A 22,850-nucleotide genomic window follows, 5' to 3' on the forward strand; every position below is an offset into this window, starting at 1 on the left:
CTTCACCAGGTCTTTGCTGTAAAATAGATTTTGTAATGGTAAAAATGACAATTATTTTTAGAGAAACAACACAGTTGCATGTTCAGAGTGCATGTAAATGTATACATCACCGTACCATTGTCTGGGAAAAAATAATATTAACATTTACCTTTAATTGAGGACTGTGTCTGGCTAGCAATACTGCACACACCATGGTATAGTTCGCAAAACTAATGTGAACTTGCTTAATACAAATAATCATGATAACATTCTATCAGGTAAGCCTATTTTGTAGTTAACATTTTATTGTGAAGATTCTGGGGAAAGCCTTTCTGTCTACCCAGAAGATGGTTGTCATTAGCATCGCTAACTGGCTAAACTAAGGGATACACAAATGCACTCACGCACCACACAGGCAGATGGGTAATATTGCTGTAAATGAAATGGCAGATATTGTGTTACGTTTGGCTTTTTGAGCCAATAGTGTCTAACCAGCGGTGGGATAATGTCAATTTGGCTTTGATGGGATAGTAAAAAATCTAATCAAATGCTATTGGTCTCGTATACATATTTTGCACATGTTACCGCAGGTGCAATGAAGTGCTTATGTTTCTATCTCCAACGCAGTAATTGTAACGGTTTTCGTCTGGTGAAGGAGAAGAGGTCCAAGGTGCAGTGTGGTGCATCTCCATGTTGATATTTATTAACACTGAACACAAAAACAAAATAACAAGGAGAACGAACGAAAGAGTTCTGTGTGGAAAACACAGACACAGAAAATAATCACCCACAACCAAACTGGGGAAAACCAGCTACCTAAGTATGATTCTCAATCAGAGACAACAATCGACAGCTGCCTCTGATTGAGAACCATACCAGGCCAAACACAGAAATACAACATAGAAAAAAGAACATAGAGTACCCACCCCAACTCATGCCCTGACAAAACTAACACAAAGACATAATAAAGGAACGTGACAGTAATCAGAACGTGACAATAATACCTAACAATACACACAAATACAAAACATAGAAAGGAATTAAGAAATATCAGAACGTGCAATATCCATCTCTACACACTACCGGTCAAAAAGTTTAGAACACCGACTCATTCAAGGGTTTTTCTTTATTTTTACTATTTTCAACATTGTAGAATGAAAGTGAAGACATCAAAAATATGAAATAACACATATGGAATCATGTAGTAACCAAAAAAGTGTTAAACAAATCAAAATATATTTTATATTTGAGATTCTTCAAATAGCCACCCTTTGCCTTGATGACAGCTTTGCACACTCTTGGTATTCAAGGCATTCACACTCTTGGCATTCACTCTTGCACACTCTTAGCTTAAAGTGGTCCTATGGACAGATACTCCAATCTCCGTTGTGGAGCTCTTCAGCTCCTTCAGGGTTGTCTATGGTCTCTTTGTTGACTCTCTGATAAGGCCCTCCTTGCCTGGTCTGTGAGTTTTGGTGGGCGTCCCTTTCTTGGCAGGTTTGTTGTGGTGCCATATTCATTCAATGTTTTAATAATGGATTTAATGGTGCTCCGTGGGATGTTTAAAGTTTAGGATATTTGTTATAACCCAACCCTGATCTGTACTTCTCCACAACTGTGTCCCTGAAATGTTTGGAGAGCTCCTTGGTCTTCATGGTGCCTCTTGCTTAGTGGTGCCCCTTGCTTAGTGGTGTTACAGTCTCTGGGGCCTTTCAGAACAGGTGTATATATACTGAGATCATGTGACAGATCATGTCCATTACATGAACTCCAAATAAAAATACATTTAAAATACAGGTTGTAATGCCACAAAATAGGAAAAATGCCAAGGGGGATGAATACTTTTGCAAGGCACTGTATGTGCTTTCAGAATTGTTTGGGGAACTACTCATGGGTTGAGAGCTACTGGTAGCTCGCGATCTACCTGTTGGAGCCCCTTGGTCTAAGCACAACACAATAAATGGGGAAGGAAGAAGCTAAATGCAGAAGGGTTTCGTGCTCAAGCTGGTATCAGAGTTTAGTATCATGCCTGGTCCCTCTCAGGTTAACCTGCAGCCCCTAGAAGACATACCTCTCCCCAATCTCTCCCTCTCCGCTCCTACTCTAAACGCACCTCATCTGCAGTGTGAGAGGCCCCAATAATTAAGTTTTAATACAGCTCTCTATCTTTCTACCACACACAAGCACATGCACGCACTTCCACATCAAACACGCACACACACACACAGACGTAAGCACGCATACACACACACACATTAAATATCACTCACCAAATAGCAGAAAAGAAGAGGAATTGGTGGTTATACACAATAGGCTGGGATCATTGTCATCCCTCCATCTTTACATCTTTTCATTCATCCATACTTTCCTCCTTAGTTTCAGAGAAGAACAAAACAGCAAAGGAGCTTATAGGCCAAGGACGATAGTGTCATGACACAACAATGACAGCTACATTTGAAGGGTTTTGAAATTCATCTCTGCTGTCTCTTTTCTCTAGCCATTTAAGGACCTTCCCAGGACGTAAGAGATAAAGGCACGACATCGGTGGGTCATTGGATCCCTAAAGAAAACACAAAACAATTTGCTTTGTGGTTGAGTATCCATCATGGGAGATCGACTTCACCACTATCTTGGGGGTGGTAGGCCTGTCTACACCCTACTACTCCCACTAGCTCTAGCCCTGCTGACCCTGTTGTGTGAGGCCCAGGGCCGTATGGATAAAGCCAGGTCACAGGAGGAAAGTAGAGCAGGGCTGTTGAGGAGGGTGAAAAGAGGCTGGGTATGGAACCAGTTCTTTGTGCTGGAGGAGTACACTGGACTGGAGCCGCTATACATTGGAAAGGTGAGTCGACACACACAGACAAGCATGAACACATACACACACACACACACATACCCCCTCTCCAGGTGTCTCCTATTTTTCCCCATTATCCACCGTGTATGTCACAACTTCCGCCGAAGTCGGCTCCTCTCCTTGTTCGTGCGACATTCGGTGATCGACGTCATACTTTCTAGCCATCGCCGCTCCATTTTTCATGCATCCATTTGTCTTGTCTTGATTTCATAAACACCTGGTTTTCATTTTCCCAATCAATCTACTTGTATTTAACCCTCTGTTTCCCATCATGTTTTGTGTGTAATTGTTTACATGTCAAGTGATGTTCGTTAAGCGCTTTACTTTATTGTTCCGTTTTATGAGCGCGTTTGTTTTGTTGTGCTCCCAGTTTGGAACTATAATACAGTGCGCTTTATTTAATCATACTCTGCTCTCCTGCACCTGACTTCGCCTTCATACACACCCTGGCAGTGTATTTATTCCTGCGTTTTCGGTTTGTCTATTGCCAGTTCGTTTTATTTTGTTAGATTTTACCAGCATGTTTCCTGTTTCACCAGTTATCAAGTCTTCCTGGATCTGACCTTTCTGCCTGCCCTGTCCCTGATCCTGCCTGCCGTTCTGGCCCTTTTTGACTCTGCCTTGGATTACGAACCTCTGCCTACTCTTGTTCTGCCCCTTTTCCTGCCCCTTTGTTTTAAAAAAAATATTCTGAGAACTGAACCATCCGCCTCCTGTGTCTGCATCTGGGTCATATCCTGAGTTGGGATAATACGAAATGGCCATGACTGACCCAGCAGACTCAGACCAGCTCCACAATACTGTTTCCCCCAAGGAGCCACCATTGGAGGACACAAGGACTTACTGCTTAACCTTATGGAGGGACAACATACCTTGATGGAACGCCATGACCATGCCTTCAATGCTTTGTTGGAACAATTCAGCAGACTATCTACTAGGTAGCAAGCCACCACGGTATCCTTCCAGACTCGTAGTAACCCCGCTACCAGAGTTGCTTCTCCCCAGCCTACCCGGCTTCCCGAGAACCCTGCTTACCTCCTCCAGAGCACTACGCTGGGGATCCTGGGATGTGCTGGGCAGGTCATATTTGAGATACAGCCCTCCTTGTTTCCTTCAGGTCGTTCGAAGATAGAGTGTCTTATAACGCTAATGTCCGGGAGGGAGCTCACCTGGGCTACAGCTATGTGGGAGCAACAATCCAGCGTTTGCCTTAGTCTGGAGGATTCCATGGCGGAGGTAAGGATGTTGTTCGATTCTCCTGTGTCTGGGAGAAAGGTAGCTCGGAAGCTACTTCCACTGCATCAAGACTCCTGGAATGTGGCAGACTTTTTGGCCACCAAAAGTGCCTGGAACACGGAGTTCCTGTTCGACACCTTCTTTCAAGGATTATTGGAGGGAATTAAAGTTGAGCTGCCCATGGGGAGCTGCCCATGGACCTCAACTCTCTCATAGCCCTGACAATAAGAATTGATGGGCAGTTACGAGAACGGAGCAGGGAGAGGAGGTCTGTTCCCAGCCACACGCGTTCGTCCATGTGTTCCCCATTGCCTCCAAAGAATCCCGGAAGTCCCTGACGCATGCATTCCCGAGAGAATCCGATGTCACCCGAGTTCTCCCGGGATTCATCGAGGACTGTTGCCAATTCCTGAGCCCATGCAACTGGGCAGGGCTAGATTGTCTACTGGGGAACGTTTATGCAGACTGAGCGCCAAAAGTTGTATGTATTGTGGTATTTCAGGACATTACATATCCCCCTATCGAGTAAAAGACCAGGCTCATCAGCAGGTAGGAGGAAGCTGGTGGTCCATACAGGGAGTCTACAATCTCCCGTTACTCACACTCCTCTCCATGCTATCCTACTGTGGGGAGACCGGTCTTATTCTCTCCGGGTGCTCATGGACTCTGCAACCAACGGGAGCTTTATAGATGCTACCCTGGTGTCGGAACTGAGCATATCTACACAACCCCTCTCCATTCCCATGGACTCCAGAGCATTGGACGAAAGCTGTATTGGCAGGGTCACTCACAGTATGGTTCCCATCAACCTGCGAGTGTAAGGTAACTACAGTGAGTCCATGCAGTTTCTGCTCATTGAGTCTCCTCATGTGCCTGAGGTTTTGGGATTGTCATGGCTCCAGACGCACAACCCCTTGATCGACTGGGCTACGGATTCTATTTTGGGTTGGAGCACTTTCTGTCATGCACATTGCCTCAAGGCGGCACAGCCAGTCCCTGGGCGTCCTTCTGCGGGCTTGGGGAAAGCCTCAGACCTCTCAGCCATTCCCACTGAGTACAATGACCAGGAGATTTTCAACAATTTTCACCATAGCAGCCCCCACTCGTAGCACGCGCTCCAGCTGGTGTATCTCACTGGTCACCCCCAAAGCCAATTCCTCATTTGGTCGTCTTTCTTTCCAGTTCTCTGCTGCCAATGATTGGAACAAACTGCAAAAATCTCTGAAGCTGGAGACTCATATCTCCCTCACTAGCTTTAAGCACCAGCTGTCAGAGCAGCTCACAGATCACTGCACCTGTACATAGCCCATCTGTAAACAGCCCATCTATCTACCTACCTCATCCACATACAGTATTTATTTATCTTGCTCCTTTGCACCCCAGTATCTCAACTTGCACATTCATCTCCTGCACATCTACCATTCCATTGTTTAATTGCTATATTGTAATTACTTCGCCACCATGGCCTATTTATTACCTTAACTCCCTTATCTTACCTCATTTGCACTCACTATATATAGACTTATTTTCTTTTGTTCTACTTATTGACTATGTTTTGTTTATTCCATGTGTAACTCTGTGTTGTTGTATGTGTCGAATTGCTATGCTTCATCTTGGCCAGGTCGCAGTTGCAAATGAGAAATTGTTCTCAACTAGCTTACTAAAGGTGAAAAAAAACATGCACCACAACTCTTCCTCTTCATCAACCCTACTACACTATTGACCTCCTCCCTGGCACTACACCTCATCAGGGGGCAGCATTTCTCCCTGTCTGGTCCAGAGACCAAGACCACGGAAGTGTACATTGAGGACTCGCTGCACGGTTAATTGCAAGGTTCATCCTTAATTCATCCTCCTAGCTGCAGGGTTAATTCATCCTTCTTCCTCCCCGGCCACCCTGCGCCCGTGTATCGACTACCGGGACCTAAATGACATCACAGTAAAAATAAATGCAAATAAATCCACTCTTCTCCTCGGCTTTCGCGCCTCTCCATGGGGCGAAAAGGTTTTAGAGGTTGGACCTTCGGAACGCCTACCATCTGTTTCGGAGACGAGGGGAAGACAGCCTTTAACACAGCTAGCGGGTACTATGCGTACCTGGTTATGCCATTTGGACTGACCAACGCTCCCACGGTGTTCCAAGCCCAGGTCAACGACGTGCTCCGTGACATGTTGAACAGTGTTCGTGTTTGTCTTGTGCATGTCTCCACTCCCACCAAGTGTCTCCTATTTTTCCCCATTATCCCGTGAATTTATACCTGTTTTTTCTGTTTGCCTGTTGCCAGTTCGTCTTGTTTTGTCAGGTCATACCAGTGTGTTTCCCATTTCTCAAGTTCTTGTTTTCCAGTCTTTCTGGTTCCGACCCGGTTTCTGACTCTGCCTTGGATTACGAACCGCCGCCTGCCCGCGACCTGCCCTTTTTCTGCTGCTTTGTTATAATAAATATTTGGAGAACCAAACTACCCGCCTCCTGTCTCTGCATCTGGGTCATATCCTGTGTCATGATATACATGTGCTAACTGCATGTCACTTTGGATAAAAGCATCTGCTAAATGCCCACCATCATTACTATTGAACTGTTTGATGACAGTTCTCAACTTTTCAATCAATGTCGTCGCGGTCGGCTGGATGTGGTCTCTGATAGCTGCAGGGTTTATCATCATTGATCAACTGTTCAATCCACTTCAACGCTTGAGTGACCAAGGTATCTTCTTGTACCAATGAATCTCTGTGTCTGCCTCCCAAATGCTACCCTATTCCCTAGTGCACTACTTTTGGCCAGGGCCCATGGGGTTCCCATGTGGCCATGGTCAAGAGTAACACACTATGTAGGGAATAGGGTGCCATTTGGGACACAAGCTCTTATCACGGCACAAGGCGAGACCCAGATGCAGACACAGGAGGCAGATGGTTGGAGTCTTGCACTGTTTATTAATCCAAAAAGGGGTAGGCAAGAGAATGGTCATGAACAGGCAAAAGGTCAAAACCAGTTCAGAGTCCAATAGGTACCGAAGGGCAGGCAGATTCAAGGTAAGGGCAGGCAGGAAAGTAGTCCAGAGTTAGACAGTGATCAAAACCCGGGAAGACTAGGAAAAGAGAATAGAAATGGTATGAATAGTATGGGGAAAAACACGCTGGTTGACTTGACTAAACATACAAGACGAACTGGCACAGAGAGACAGGAAACACAGGGATAAATACACTGGGGAAAATAAGACAATCACAGGGACAGGTGAAACAGATCAGGGCGTGACACCTCTGCACATACAGTACATTCCACATTCATTTATATGGAGCACTAGTGTGGATGATTGTCTAGAATATCTTTCGTTCCATTTACTTAACACTTTCCTTTTTGTCTAAGCCTATATAACAAAGCAGAGGAGACCCTCTCAGTGTGAAAGGTGTCTAGCCAGGAATTAAACTTTAGATCTATAGATAGTGGAACTCTCCCAAAAAAGGACTCTATTCCATGTTCCAGTCATTTCTTTTACAGAAATCTTCTGAACCACCATCTTGTGACGTGAAAGAGTGAAGTAGTGAAATGTCACAGATTCAGTGAAGTCAAATAATAGCATCACATAATCATATTCAGTCTGCGTCTCAAATGGCACCCTAATGCACTACTTTTGACCAGGGCCCTACAACAAAGGTGTACTTTCTAACCTCTCTTGACCTCTAACCTCTGACCCCTAACCTCTGACCTGTGACCCCTACAGCTCCACTCAGACATGGACCTAGGGGATGGCTCAATCAAGTACATACTATCAGGAGACGGTGCCGGCACCACCTTCACCATTGATGACAGTACAGGAGACATCCATGCCATCAAGAGGCTGGACCGCGAGGTCAAGGCCCAGTACCTGCTGAAAGCCCAGGCCTGGAACAGACAGACAGACCGACCCCTAGAGCCCGAATCTCAGTTTATCGTTAAGATTCAGGACATCAATGACAATGAACCTAAGTTCCAGGATGGGCCCTACCAAGCCACCATACCTGAGATGTCAACCATCGGTGAGTCAGTAGAGATTGTGGTGGTCAAAAACCCTTGAATGGATTTTACAATAGTGGAAACTCCCTCAAGCCAGTGGTTACACCAATGTTTTTAAATCCTTGACAGAAAGTGTGTAAGTGCACATTTTGGGAGAACTGTGGAGAATCGGCATATAAAGCCACAGTGTGCATCCAAAATGGCAGCCTATTCTCTATATAGTGCACTACGTTTGACCAGAACCCTTTCAGAAACACAGCTAGAGAGTGTAGCTGGACACCATGTTGCTGCCTCAACACGTTCCATTCAGCCATTCATGAACAGTCTTTGCTTATTTTTTTATTCTAGTAGTTCAGTGAGCAAACTCTGTTTCTCTATTATACAGTATGTCTCTGTTGTGCTGGTTATTCACAGCAGTGTGTTTCTGCGAGTAGTGTACGCTGGGAAGGAGATGAGGAGGTTCGGTTATGTGCGCACAATAGCCAAAATAATTATGTCTCTGCAGTATCGTCATAATGCCATCAAAATTATGTCTCTGCTTACACACTGCACCAGTGGGATACAATATTTATAAATCCACCAGTGAGTGCAGATACCTTGAGGCGGAAAATAACTACACAGTTACTAATAGCCTACACCTATTGTCAACATTGAAGTAGTTTTATGCAGATGGGCCAATCCATTTTGTAAACAGGCCTTGTTGAAATAGCCATATAGAAACAGAAGGAGTCATTCCAGTTGTGTGGAAATATAAATATCACTCTATTTCTACTTCCCCCTCCCTCCCTCCATCCCCGCCTCATTCCCCAGGCACTGAGGTGATTCGGCTGACCGCTACAGATGCTGATGACCCTACATATGGTAACAGTGCCAGAGTGGTCTACAGCATTCTGCAAGGACAGCCATACTTCTCTGTGGAGCCCAAGACTGGTATGTAAAGCACAGGGGAAACCAAAACCAAAAGTGTCAAAACATCGTCAGACCTGCATTAATTAACAATAGTAGTTACAATGGATGTGCTTTAGTTATGTTAGTAGACTTCCATGTTTTGGCACATAACTGAGGCACTCCCATCTGCTACTCCAGGTAACAGACACACACACATACAGGCTGAATATAATACAGTTTGAACGTAAACACATATGGCACATATCAACAGGGTTAAGAATGCCCTCTTGTGGCTGCCAATGGCAACAACTGGCAAATCCAAAATCAATAAGCAAATACATTCGCTACAGCGGAGTTACCCAACTGGTGGCCTGCAAGTCGAATTCGGCCCGCAGTTGATTTTATTTGGTACCCCAAGTTTTCTGAGCAAAAAATAAGTATATATACAGTACCAGTCAAAAGTTTGGACACACCTAGTCATTCAAGGGTTTTTCCTTATTTTTTTCTATTTCCAGTGTTGTAAAATGAACCCAATTTTAAATAAAATTACTCAACTAAAAGTGAAAGTCACCCAGTAAAATACTACTTTAGTAAAAGTCAAAAAGTATTTGGTTTTAAATGTGCTTAAATTAAAAGTATAAATAATTAATAATGTATTATATTAAGCAAACCAGACAACACGAGTTAGGTGAATGGATGATCTCTGCGTGTGTGGTTCCCACCGTGAAGCATGGAGGAGGTGTGATGGTGTAGGGGTGCTTTGCTGGTCTATGATGTATTTACAATTCAAGGCACACTTAACCAGCATGGCTACCACAGCATTCTGCAGCAATACGCCATCCCATCTGGTTCGCGCTTAGTGGGACTATCATTTGTTTTTCAACAGGACAATGACCCAACACACCCCCAGGCTGTGTAAGGGCTTTTTGACCAAGGCGTGATGAACTGTTGCATCAGATGACCTGGCTTCCACAATCACTCAACCCAATTGAGATGGTTTGGGATGAGTTGGACAGCAGAGTGAAGGAAAAGGAGCCAACAAGTGCTCAGCATATGTGGGAACTCCTTCAAGACCGTTGGAAAAGCGTTCCAGGTGAAGCTGGTTGAGAGAATGCCAAGAGTGTGCAAAGTCGTCATCAAGGCAAAGAGTGGCTACTTTGAAGAATCTCAAATATAAAATATATTTTGATTTGTTTTACTTTTTTGGTTAACACATGATTCTATATGTGTTTTTTCATAGTTTTGATGTCTTACTATTATTCTACAATGTATAAAATAGCACAAATAAATAAAAAGCCTGAATGAGTAGCTGTGTCCAAACTTTTGACTGGCACATTTGCAAAAAAAAATCACAAAACCTGTTTTTGCTTTTTAATTATAGGGTAAGGTGTGTAGATTGATGGGGGAAAAAATATTTGAATTAATTTAAGAATAAGGCTGTAACATAACAAAATATGGAAAAAGTGAAGGTGTCTGAATACTGCGCTGTATATGTGATCGTATACAAATGTAAGCAAGGTTTGAAATTATGTTTTAGTCTAATGTTATATTTGTTTGGGCTTCTTGCAATAAATTTGCAGTCTCCAAATTGTTGGTAATTCTGGCTACCTGACCATCCGCTCAAGAAAAAATTCCCATGTAGCTGAATCAAGTTGAAGATCCCTGAACTACAGTATAACATTCTGACTTCATTCGTTAAAAGAAGATACTGGCTGCTACCGAAATGGCACTCCCCTATTCCCTTTTGCACTATATGGCTCCACTAAAAGAAAAATGCACTACATTTTTAATGCTGTGTTATTTGGTGCCCAGTCTGAGACGTGTCCCTAATCTGCCTGACGACCCGTCATCTACTAACCCTCCCATCACACCATTTCAAACTGTGACCTCTCTCTCCTCTCCACCGTCCCCCTCTTTCTCTCTCTTTGTCCTCCCACTCTCTTTCTCTCCCCCTGTCCCCCCAGGCGAGGTGCGTGTGTCTCTGGCGGGCATGGACCGAGAGGTCAGAGAGATCTACTCCATCATCATCCAGGCCAAGGACATGGGAGGCCAGCTAGGGGGTCTGGCTGGAACCACTGTCGTCAACATCACCCTCAGCGACGTCAACGATAACCCACCCATGTTTGATCAGAGTAAGAAGCAGAGCCTCCTCTCTTCTCCTGTGCCTTTTTGTTTATTTGGATTCCATTCTTCATTTTATCTTCACAACTGTTGAATCCCTTGTCATCATTCTCAATAACTATCTCCCTCCCTCTCCACACCTCTTGTTCTTCCTCTTCTGTCTTCAAAAATGGTGGATAAATGAAGATGTCCCACTCAGACCATTTACCACTCAGGCCTTTTTCTTTTTACATTTCAGGTCTACTTAAGGGGTGGCTCTCTCATAGACACCAATGTGACAGCAGCTGGGTCTAGTCTACTTAGTTTATTGACTGTATATCAGTCAGAAAAAAATGGGAGTGGGATGTCTCGCTTCCTGTTCTCCAGCCCTCTCCACCACTTAATCAGCAGTGTATCCCCTCGCTTGTGCCTCTCCTTCAGACCATGCTCTCTCTCTCTCCTTCCTCTTCATCATCTACTTTGGCCACCAGTCTGCCACCAGCCCATTAACCCTCCCCACTCTCACACTATTCTTTCTGTCCTCATCATCCCTCCATCAACTCCCATCCCCCACCCTCTCACTACTCTCCCTCTTTCCATCCCTCCTCGGCCACCAGTCGCCCCATGCCCCCACCTCTCTTTCTTTCTCTTCACCCGGCCACCAGTCCCATTCCGGCCCCAGTCTCTTTGATTGGCCCCATTCCTGATCTCCACATTACCGTCCAATGAGAGATCAGCAGTTCATCACTCTCTATCATCTGTCTATCCTCAGCCATCCCCTAGCTTTCTGCCTAACTGGTGGTCTCGTTTTTTCCTCTCTCTCCCCCTTATTTCCCCCACGTCCCCCTCTCTTCTCTCAAATTAGTCGCATCGCTTAAGTGAGACATTAATACGTTGTGAGGACCTTCGGGTGCGCTTGTCTGACAACCATAATGTGTGACCGTTTCAGTTCAGACAGAGGAAGCACGGCAAATTGAGAACCGCTGTCACCCCTGTTTTTGAAATTAGGTTAAATTGTTGAAATTAATTCTTGTTGACTCATAAGACAATACAACCCAATTTACGAACCGTCTCTCAGACTGAACCAATTTGTGCTCAACGGTCTGTGGTTTATCCTTCTAATGTCCTGGTGTAATTACATAAATGTGGCACCCTCTAGAGGAACAATGAGCTAACACATGTTATTACATAATACCTCATCAACTAAAGAAATGTATTTAACAATCTCTCTCCTCTCTCCTTCCCCTTCTCAGAGCTGTATCAGATGAGTGTTCTGGAGTCGGCTCCCGTGGGGTCTGTTGTGGGTCGTATCCGGGCGAAGGATCGTGACATTGGCATCAACGCAGAGATGAGGTACAGCATCATTGACGGAGACGGGAGGGACACCTTCGACATCAGCACAGACCCCACCAACCTCTTTGGCATCATCACCATCAAAAAGGTACAGAGGGTGGACATCGATGAAAGGTTACACCAATGAAAACACACACACAGGGTAGGCTTCAATGAAAGGTTACACCAATGAAAACACACACACAGGGTAGACACCAATGAAAGGTTACACCAATGAAAACACACACAGGGTAGACTTCAATGAAAGGTTACACCAATGAAAACACACACACAGGGTAGACTTCAATGAAAGGGTACACCAATGAAAACACACACAGGGTAGACTTCAATGAAAGGGTACACCAATGAAAACACACACACACAGGGTAGACTTCAATGAAAGGGTACACCAATGAAAACACACACACAGGGTAGACTTCAATGAAAGGTAATGACATGCTTTGAGTGTCCTCTGACAGAGGACAGAGGAGTCGACACAGCCGTAAATTACTAAAATGAAAATGCAATAAGTCACATTGAACTCAATTTAATTTAGATTCATTATTTGATTGTTGGTTCACTCCTAGTGGATCCTTTCTCAACCCACCTGTGAACCTTATGTTTGTGGAGGTGCCGAAGTGCACAGAAACCTCCGCGGCCGCTTCATTTAACTATTCATATGAATTACACCTATGACACAACATACCTACTAATGCGGTAACCATTGTCTCTCTCCCCTCTAGCCTCTGAACTTTGAGAGCAAAGCAAGCTACACTCTGAAGATAGAAGGAGCCAACACACACCTGGACCACCGTTTTCTGGACAAGGGCCCGTTCAGCCATGTTACCATTGTTCACGTCAGCGTGGAGGATATAGACGAGCCCCCAGAGTTTAGCTCTGCTGCATACTACATAGAGGTCTCTGAAGAAGCGGAGATTGGCACAGTGTTCACGACGGTCTCTGCCAGAGACCCTGATGCTTCCAATAACTCCATCAGGTGAGGACATGGTTAACAGCAAAATACCACCCAAAATGTTTTGACCAATGTCATGTAATGTCATCTTGTGGCCAGATGGTGTCAGTATGGTATTGGAGTGTACAAGGCTGTGTTTACATTTTTTTAGTTCATTGGCAATGAAGATGGTGTTAATGATGATGGTCTGGCATTTTTAAGGACCCTAATCAGTCAAAGTGTACTGGATTGTGTGGTATTAGGAGACTTTCCCATCATTTTAAATGATGCAGTGTGTTTACCTCACTCACAGAGCAGATGTTGGGTTAGAGTGGAGCGTAGTTTCACTGTGCATCCCAAATGGCACCCTATTCATTACTTTCGGTCAAATGTTATATCTGTTTGGGCTTCTTGAGGTCAATTTGCAGCAATGTACAATATCCCAGCCCTATATCTAGAGGATATAGTGCTGGGGAATACACTAACGGTCAGGGGCTCATCTCACACTGCTACTCATCAACATTCACATGACTTGAGGCTAAACATTTTTGGATTGTCAGATTTGAAAATCTTCCAATGTGCTAATTTCAGCTGGAGCCACATACACAAAATGAGTTGGACACCAGCGTGTCGAACAGCTCATTCCAAAATCATGGAATGGTCCCCCATTTGCTGCTATAACAGCCGCCACTCTTTTGGGAAGGCCTTCCACTATGTTGGAACATTGGTGCGGGGACTTGCTTCCATTCTGCTACAAAAGCGTTCGGTAGGTCGGCACTTATGTTGGGAGATTAGGCCTGACTCGCAGTCGGTGTTCCAATTCATCCCAAAGGTGTTCGATGGGGTTGAGGTCAGAGCTCGATCTCGACAAACAGTTTCTGTACGGACCTTGCTTTGTGCATGTGGGCATTGTCATGCTGAAACAGGAAAGGGCCTTCCCCAAAATGTTGTCACAAAGTTGGAAGTGCAGAATCGTATAGAATGTCATTGTATGCTGTAGCGTTAAGATTAAGACTAGGGGCCTAGTCTCAGACCATTATTCCTCCTCCACTAACTTAACAGTTGGTACTATGCATTGCGACAGGTACTGTACTCCTGGCTTCCGCCAAACCCAAATTTGTCAGTCGGACTGCCAGATTGTGAAGCGTGATTCATCACTCCAGAAAACATGTTCCCACTGCACCAGAGTCCAATGGTGGGGAGCTTTACACCGCTCCAACCGATACTTGGCATTGTGCATAGTGAGCTTAGGCTTGTGTGTGTGCTGCTGGGCCATGGAAACCCATTTCATGAAGCTCCCGACAAAGTTATTGATGTTGCTTCCAGAGGCAGTTTGGAACTCGGTAGTGAGGGTTGCAACAGAGGACAGACCATTTTTACACAGTATTCGCTTCGGCACTCGGTGGTCCCATTCTGTATGCTTGTGTGGCCTACCACTTCATGGCTTAGCCGTTGTTGCTCCTAGACGTTTTCCAATTCACAATAACAGCACTTACAGTTGACCAGGGCAGTTCTAGCAGGGTAGACATTTGACGAACTGACTTGTTGGAAAGATGGTATCCTATGACGGTGCCACCTTGAAAGTCACTGAGCTCTTCAGTAAGGACATTCTAGTGCCAATGTTTGACTATGGAGATTGCATGGTTGTGTGCTCGATTTTATACAGCTGTCAGCAACGGGTGTGGCTGAAAATAGCCGAATCCACTGATTTGAAGGGGTGTTTATATACTTTTGTATATATAGTGTATTTGTATGGGATCCAAGTACAAATCGTTTCTCGCCATTAAAATTAACTGCTATTTCAGAATGCTGGTATGCCAATGTTATCCCTCTTTGTAAAGCTGTGTTGGGAGTGTCTGTTAGATAATGTGGCTTTAGGGCCTCCCGGGTGGCGCAGTGGTTAAGGGCACTGTACTGCAGCGCCAGCTGTGCCACCAGAGACTCTGGGTTTGCGCCCAGGCTCTGTCGTAACCGGCCTCAACTGGGAGGCCCGTGGGGCGACGCACAATTGGCCTAGCGTTGTCCGGGTTAGGGAGGGTTTGGCCGGTAGGGATGTCCTTGTCTCATCGCGCACCAGCCACTCCTGTGGCGGGCCGGGCGCAGTGCGCGCTAACCAAGGTTGCCAGGTGCACTGTGTTTCCTCCGACACATTGGTGCGGCTGGCTTCCGGGTTGGATGGCGCTGTGTTAAGAAGCAGTGCGGCTTGGTTGGGTTGTGTATCGGAGGACGCATGACTTTCAACCTTCGTCTCTCCCGAGCCCGTACAGGATTTGTAGCGATGAGACAAGATAGTAGCTACTAAAACAATTGGATACCACAAAATTGGGGAGAAAAAGGGGTAAAATTAAAAAAATTAAAAAGATCATGTGGCTTTAGTGAATATATTAAAACCCCTCAGTCTCAGCAAGTGTCCCAACTGGTACTCCCTGTTTAGTGCTATAGGGAATAGGGTGCCATTTGGGGGACACGCTTGAAGCAGATAGGGAAAGCTCTGGGAATTATGTGTGTGAGGATGCAAATCAAACCAGCCCTGTGAGCATGGCTACAGTAAGAGCATCAACCTTGAATTGCAATTGTTTCACCATGGCCAAATGGTGTGGCTAACATTACTATATGACAGACAACATATGCGTCCCAAATTGCACCTTTTTCCCTGTGTAGCGCATTACTTTTGACCAAAACCCATTGGGAATAAGGTTGACCTTAAATGGGGGAATCAATACAACAGGAAAGAGAAGGCCTTTCTCTCTCTCTCCCGCTTTCTCTCAATACTTGCTGTCTCTAACTGTCACTGGCAAACACACACGCCATAGAGTGATATTAATAGTGCTCCTTTAGGGGGATCTTCCCCTACCATCGCCTATGCTGGGCATCGCCTATGCTGGGCACACACATGCTAGCGCACACGCTGGCGCACACGCACACACACACACACACACACACACACACACACAACACACACACACACACACACACACACACAGTCAAATCAGTAAAGGAGGGTACATAGAGTGCTGCTGATGCTGGGTCTGCCTTAAACATTGACAGCTTGCCATTCCACATCGTGTGTGTGTGTGTGTGTGTGTGTGTGTGTGTGTGTGTGTGTGTGTGTGTGTGTGTGTGTGTGTGTGTGTGTGTGTGTGTGTGTGTGTGTGTGTGTGTGTGTGTGTGTGTGTGTGTGTGTGTGTGTGTGTGTGTGTGTGTGTGTGTGCGTGTGTGTGTGTGTGTGTGTGTAGGGTCTAAACCAGTCTGACAGACCAGGCGATTCTGCCAAGGACTCTCTGTGTATAGCTGAGAACTCTCTCCATTTTCTCTATGTGTACTGCTGCACAATGATGGGTCAGGAAGCCTGCCTTTGGGAGTTTAGTTCACACTGAGACAGAAAGGGGAGGGAGGGAGGGATCACTGTACACAGAGCCTAGGTTTGTTCTTTCAATCCCAGTAGGATTCTAAATCGACTTAATTTCCTTCTTTGAGACCCTATGAATATGTGATTAAGCTGTGTCCTGAAGTAGTGCCCCCCCTTTTCATCTGGCTTCATCTCTGAGTGTCTGTCTGTTTACTCATTGTTGTGTGATGTTCTCTGAGGAGCGCTTTGGAAAGTGGCCCGTGGTGGCAGGAGATGAGCCAGCCTGTGTAGCACAGCACAGTAAAGCCCATTGCAGGTATACACACATACACCAGCTCTGTGCTGCAGCTCAATTTGGCAGAATGCAGATATATTGCTGATTCGATTACAACTGAGACGGTTTGAGGAGCTAGCTCGAATTGCATTTCCCTTACAAAAGAAGATTTCAGTTTTGAAACTGCAGTCAAAGTGTAGTAACTGCATTCGACTGTGGTATTTGGACGCAGTAATTGCAGAATACCTGCAGTGTCCTGCAGTTTTACTGTTGTTCATAGCGTTTGCTGTCATTAAATGTGAAGACTGTTATATAATCAAATACATTCTCTATGTGTAATTATTCCATAATTAAACGAATCATGGAATAGTAATTAACTAGGAAGTCGAGACACCACAGGAAAATGTTGTTTATAGAGTTACAATTTCCCGAAAATATCTCTTCAGATATTTTATTATCTTATTGATTACAGTTTTCTATTAATGTATTATTACCTCATCAGTCTCATCCCTGAATGTCGCAAACCCTTGGATATCTGCACGAACCCTAACATTAATCATGAATCAGCGATATAGAAATTGGCCTAACTAACTAATCAATCACATAATTACATGAACACCCACACTGTAGGTCATACATTGGTTACTAACATGACACAAAGAAAAGTCACTAGTGGACAAAACCAATGTGACAGCTTGGTAGACAAAGGAAAAGGGTGGGGACAGCTCAAGAGGGGGAAATTCCGAGTCGATAACTACATTCATGGAAATTCTAATACTTTGAACATGAACAACAGCTGATTTGAAAATACATTTCAAATGACATATTTACGAGTGTATGCCTTTGTTGTCCCTTTCTGCGATCGCCGGTCCGTCTGCTGGACAGATATTCGACAGAAAGTCTCTGGTTTGTCCACCAGAGATCAAAGTATTTCGTAGTCGTAGCTTGTTATAATGGATGTGTCAGAGTACCATTCGGTCGTTTGAACCAGTTGCTTTTACCAGACTAAAAGTACTTAAAAACAGCTGCAGCCTGAATAATTGTTTTTTAGTTTGTAGATATTTAGCCATTTCAACGTGGGAATGATCTTCACGTTCTCTGGTCTTGTCCTTTGGTAGAGTTGCCAACCATTTCAACAAGTAGCGAGAGCTTCCATGTTTTCTGGTCTTTTGTCGTAAGTGGGTTTTATACTTTTAGTAGAAAAGGGGGCATTCCATGACACCGTGTAATATCTGTGCTCATGGGTGCGTGGCAACTGACTGATCATAAGTCACTATGAAAAACAATTCTTATTTAGAAGACTAAGATCACATTGTTATCCTTCCAAAAGTATTCTTATGATTAATCATGTATTTTACACAACATTCAGATGCAAACCTCATAATTGAGAAGTGTATGCAAACAAAGTCTCTCCTGTCCTTCATGAGGTCACCAAATGAAACAAACTCAACAAGACTCTTCCTTAAGTGTCCACGGACCACTAAAACTGCTTGGAATACAGCGTGAGAGAGAGAGAGAGGACGCTGTAGAGCTGACCCACCGTAACCTGATCCTTCAGATCTTCACAGGAGAATCAGGACACTGCACTCGAACTGCAGTTACACTGAAAAATTACTGGAGTAAAAAAACAGTGTTATTTTGGACGCATTATTTGCAGTGTACTGCAGTTATACTGCACTCTGACTGCAAACGTTTTTATGAGGGTGCCCCCAGAATTGAGACATTTTGTCATGTTAGAAAGTGCATGAACACACACGACCCTTCCCCAAAAATATTTAAGTTGTGAAACTGTAGGAAAAGTGTAGTAACTGTGGTCGACTGTGGTATTTTGGATGCAGTAGTTACAGAATAACTGCAGTTATTCTGCATTCTAACTGCAGGTACACTGCAGTAAAAACTGTGTTATTTTGGTATACTGCAGTTAGAGTGCAGTATAACTGCAGTTCAACTGCAGTAATTCTGTAATTACTGCATCCAAAATGCCAAGCTCATGTGGCACAATGTATCTGATGCCACGTGACCACTTGCAGCCCACACATGTCAGTTGGAGCGCGGGAGATTCCAGTTCAATGCACTCACTATTCTTTACGCCTCCGCTTAACTAGAATAAAGAAGAACTCATGTTAAAAATAAAAAAATTCTTTAGTATGTCTCGAACAAGAAAACGCAACAGCTCATGCAATAGATAAAGATATCTGCATGCTTTATATTCACACCCCTTGACTTTTTCCACATTTTGTTGTATAACAAATTAAATGTATTTACATGAGATGTTTTGGTCACTGGCCTACAGACAATACCCCATAATGTCAAAGTGGAATTATGTTGAAAATGTTTGTTTTTTTACTAATTAATTAACAATGACAAGCTGAAATGTCTTGATTCAATAATTATTCAACCCCTTTGTTATGGCAACCCTAAACAATTTTTGCATGGACTTTTCAAACACAGATACAACCACAAAGACTAGGGATGATTTCCAATGCCTCACAAAGAAGGGCACCTATTGGTGGAGGTGGAACTTGCAGCGCGTCAAGTGTCACAAATAGATTCAAGTTCTATTTTAGTGCCTGGTTACGCAGACTCTCGTTGACACGCGCTAGCAGAGTGGGTGCAATGATTGAGTAACATGTATGTGTACATTTATTTTGAAACGCTCGCACACGTGACACGAGTGGTGTGGTTGGCATGTTAGAGACTTACCCAGAAAGACTCACAGCTATAATCGCTGCCAAAGGTGATTCTAACACGTATTGACTCTGTGTTGAATCTAATCAAGATATCGCCGTGTTTTATTTTTCATCGATTTTGTACAATTGTTCAAATTTTTCTTCCACTTTCACATTACAGAGTATTCTGTGTAGATCTTGGAGAAAGAAAATGACAATTAAGTCCACTGTAATAACACTTTGTAACAGAACAAATTGTGGAAGTCAATGGGTGTGAATACTTTATGAAGGCAATGTATATAAATACCAGATAAGTGTTACTCAACATTGGTTACCATTGTGCCCCTCTGTCACCAGGTATTCAATAGAGATGACCACTGACCTGGGGAAATATTTCTACATTGACATCACTTCCGGGGCGTTGATGACGGTGCTGGCGCTGGACAGAGAAGAGTTATCCTGGCATAACATCACCGTCCTGGCAATGGAGATGAGTACGTCACACACACACACACACACACACACACACACACACACACACACACACACACACACACACACACACACACACACACACACACACACACACACACACGTACACACACACACATGCACACACACAAATGACACCCTATTGTCTACAATAGTACAAAAGAAGTGCACTATATAGGGAACATGGTGCCATTTGGGACGAAGCCACATACAGTATGTTACATACACACATATCTGGTTTATTTTGAATGAGGCCACATTATTATATTATATTGTGTGATAATATGAAACAGACTTGTACACAGCGGGAGTATTCAGGACCCAGGAGAGTCACCTTCAGTCCCCTTGTTTTGTTTCTGTTTGTTTGGCTTGCACACTAACGAGTGGAGCTTTGTTTTAATTAATGGCTTCGTCAAATAAAACACACCTGAATCGGGTCAAATTGGCACATATGACTCAATTGGTTATGAGGAGAGGGGGGTGGAGAGGGACAGGGACAAGAAAAGACAGCAGAAGAATAGAAATGATCCCGAGTGGTGGGAGGGCTGTGTTGTAGCTGCAGGCCCCAGGGAGAGATGGAGGGGGAGAGAGAGAGTTGTTGCTTGGAGTCTACACACACACACACACACACATGCATCGCAGAGAGCCATTCACCCTCAAATGGAGAGTGCCAAAGTCAAGCTATTGATTGATCAATTGTTTGATGAAAGCTGAGAAAGGAGTTACTGCCTGCTAGCATTTCCATTGCCAATTACACAGCTGATTAAGGTATTCAAATGTACATTTTGGATTATAACTGAATTGTAATCTTATTCTAATCAACCATTCTGAGTATTTCATCCTAGTCTGCCTTTTGTCATCGGCTAGTGTGTGTGTGTGTGTCTTGTAAATCAATTTGTGTGTGTCCATGTGTGTGTGTTTTCTTCCAGGTAATCCCAGTATGATCGGGAGTGTGTCTGTAGCTGTGAAGATTCTGGACGTGAATGATAACCCTCCATCGCTGACACACTATTTTGAAGCATTCGTCTGTGAGAGCGCCAAGGCTGGACAGGTACAGAGGCATATACACACACACACACACACACACACACACACACACACACACACACACACACACACACACACACACACACATACACAAAGATACAAAGATACACACGCAAGACCTGAACAGAGGCAGACCAATAACCACTATTTGTAGACCTGTGATTTTATCGTTTGAAGAATTATTCAAATTGATGGAATACTGTAAAGAAATACAGTATCTGCATAATATGAATGTATGTACTATCTGACAGTTTCACTCACAACTTGTCTCAAGTCAGCGATCCTAACTGTCTCTCTCTCCCATCTCCTGGCTGTTGTCTTGTTGTCTGGTGACCTAAGCTGATTCAGACAGTGACAGCAATAGACCCAGATGATCCTCTGGGAGGTCAGCATTTCTACTACAGCCTGGCACCAGAGGCTGCTAACAACCCGAACTTCACCCTCAGAGACAACCAAGGTAAATATAGGCTTTATTATACAGCAGTAAAACAAAAGTACCTGTCCTAAATCTAGGAGATGTATAAAGGTGAAAAACTTACTTCATATTCCATGTGTTTAAAAAAAGCAGTACTGATTACCTTCAGACGAGTCATGTGACACTGTGGGGGTCATAGAACAAAACGGAGAACACCATCGTGTTCGTGAGAATCTCCATTTTCCATAGAGGCGTGTTCGTGAGGATCTCCGTCTTCCACATTAGTTTGTAGCCCAAACGGTTCAGACGCTGCCAAACAGAGGTTGGCACATCGACATCTGAAGGGGGCCGTAGAGGGTCGTGGAGCAAAACCATAGAGTTGTCATAATAGTTTGTAGGTTAAACCTTTCGGATGCTACAGACGTTTACGTGTAGCATCCGTTTATGTTTACGTGTAGCATGGGATGACTCATGGTCTGACAAACACCGCTCTTGGTAATGATGTAACATACACTGAGTGTACATACATTAGGAACACTTCCTAATGTTAAGCTGCACCCCACCTTTCCCTCAGAACAGCCTCAATTCATCCTGGCATGGACTCTACAAGGTGTCTGGCCCATATTGACTCCAATGCTTCCCAAATGGTGTCAATTTGGCTGGATGTCCTTTGGGTGGTCGACCATTCTTCATACGGGAAACTGTTGAGCATGAAAAACACAGCAGCGTCGCAGTTCTTGACACACTCAAACTCGTGTGCCTAGCATCCATGTTTCAAATGTCTCAAGGTTTAAAAATCCTTCTTTTAACCTGTCTCCCCTCCTTCATCTATACTGATTGATGTGAATTTAACAGGTGACATCAATAAGGGATCATAGCCTTCACCTGGAATCACCTGGTCAGTTTATGACATGGAAAGAGCATGTTCCTAACGTTTTGTACACTCAGTGTATATATGTATCTAACCAGGCTCCTCTCTCTCTCTGTCCCCGATGTAGACAACACAGCATGGATCCTGACGCGGCGTGGGGGTTGGTCTCAGCAGGACCAGTCAGTCTACTACCTTCCTATCTTTATCTCAGATGGAGAGCTGCCGGTCCAGACCAGCACCAGCACCCTGACTATCCGTGTGTGTAGCTGCGATGTGGAGGGCAACGTTATGTCCTGTAATGCTGAGGCCTACCACCTACCGGCTAGTCTGAGCAGAGGGGCACTCATCGCCATACTGGCATGTATCTTCGTGATGCTCGGTAGGTCATGATCTTGTTCTTT

At 44.3% G+C, this 22,850-nt stretch overlaps 1 protein-coding gene across 3 annotated transcripts in view; it reads left to right on the top strand.

Moving 5' to 3' along the window:
• The window catches only part of LOC112228028 (cadherin-20-like), a 120,474-nt gene that overhangs the window by 95,079 nt on the left and 2,545 nt on the right, over window positions 1-22,850 (top strand). For 2 of the 3 annotated variants that reach the window (XM_042308629.1, XM_042308628.1), the window contains exons 2-11: window positions 2,477-2,821; window positions 7,789-8,083; window positions 8,871-8,990; window positions 10,913-11,080; window positions 12,302-12,489; window positions 13,124-13,377; window positions 19,982-20,118; window positions 21,046-21,167; window positions 21,503-21,620; window positions 22,577-22,828. In XM_042308629.1, the coding sequence (XP_042164563.1) occupies window positions 2,585-2,821; window positions 7,789-8,083; window positions 8,871-8,990; window positions 10,913-11,080; window positions 12,302-12,489; window positions 13,124-13,377; window positions 19,982-20,118; window positions 21,046-21,167; window positions 21,503-21,620; window positions 22,577-22,828 (1,891 nt within the window). In that variant the 5' untranslated portion in view covers window positions 2,477-2,584. Of the gene's footprint in view, window positions 1-2,476; window positions 2,822-7,788; window positions 8,084-8,870; window positions 8,991-10,912; window positions 11,081-12,301; window positions 12,490-13,123; window positions 13,378-16,752; window positions 16,998-19,981; window positions 20,119-21,045; window positions 21,168-21,502; window positions 21,621-22,576; window positions 22,829-22,850 lie in introns of those variants that run through there. The other variant, XM_042308630.1, reaches the window with a different exon arrangement.

Source organism: Oncorhynchus tshawytscha, linkage group LG29 (assembly GCF_018296145.1).
Source record: "Oncorhynchus tshawytscha isolate Ot180627B linkage group LG29, Otsh_v2.0, whole genome shotgun sequence".
In the NCBI taxonomy this organism is placed as follows: domain Eukaryota; kingdom Metazoa; phylum Chordata; class Actinopteri; order Salmoniformes; family Salmonidae; genus Oncorhynchus; species Oncorhynchus tshawytscha.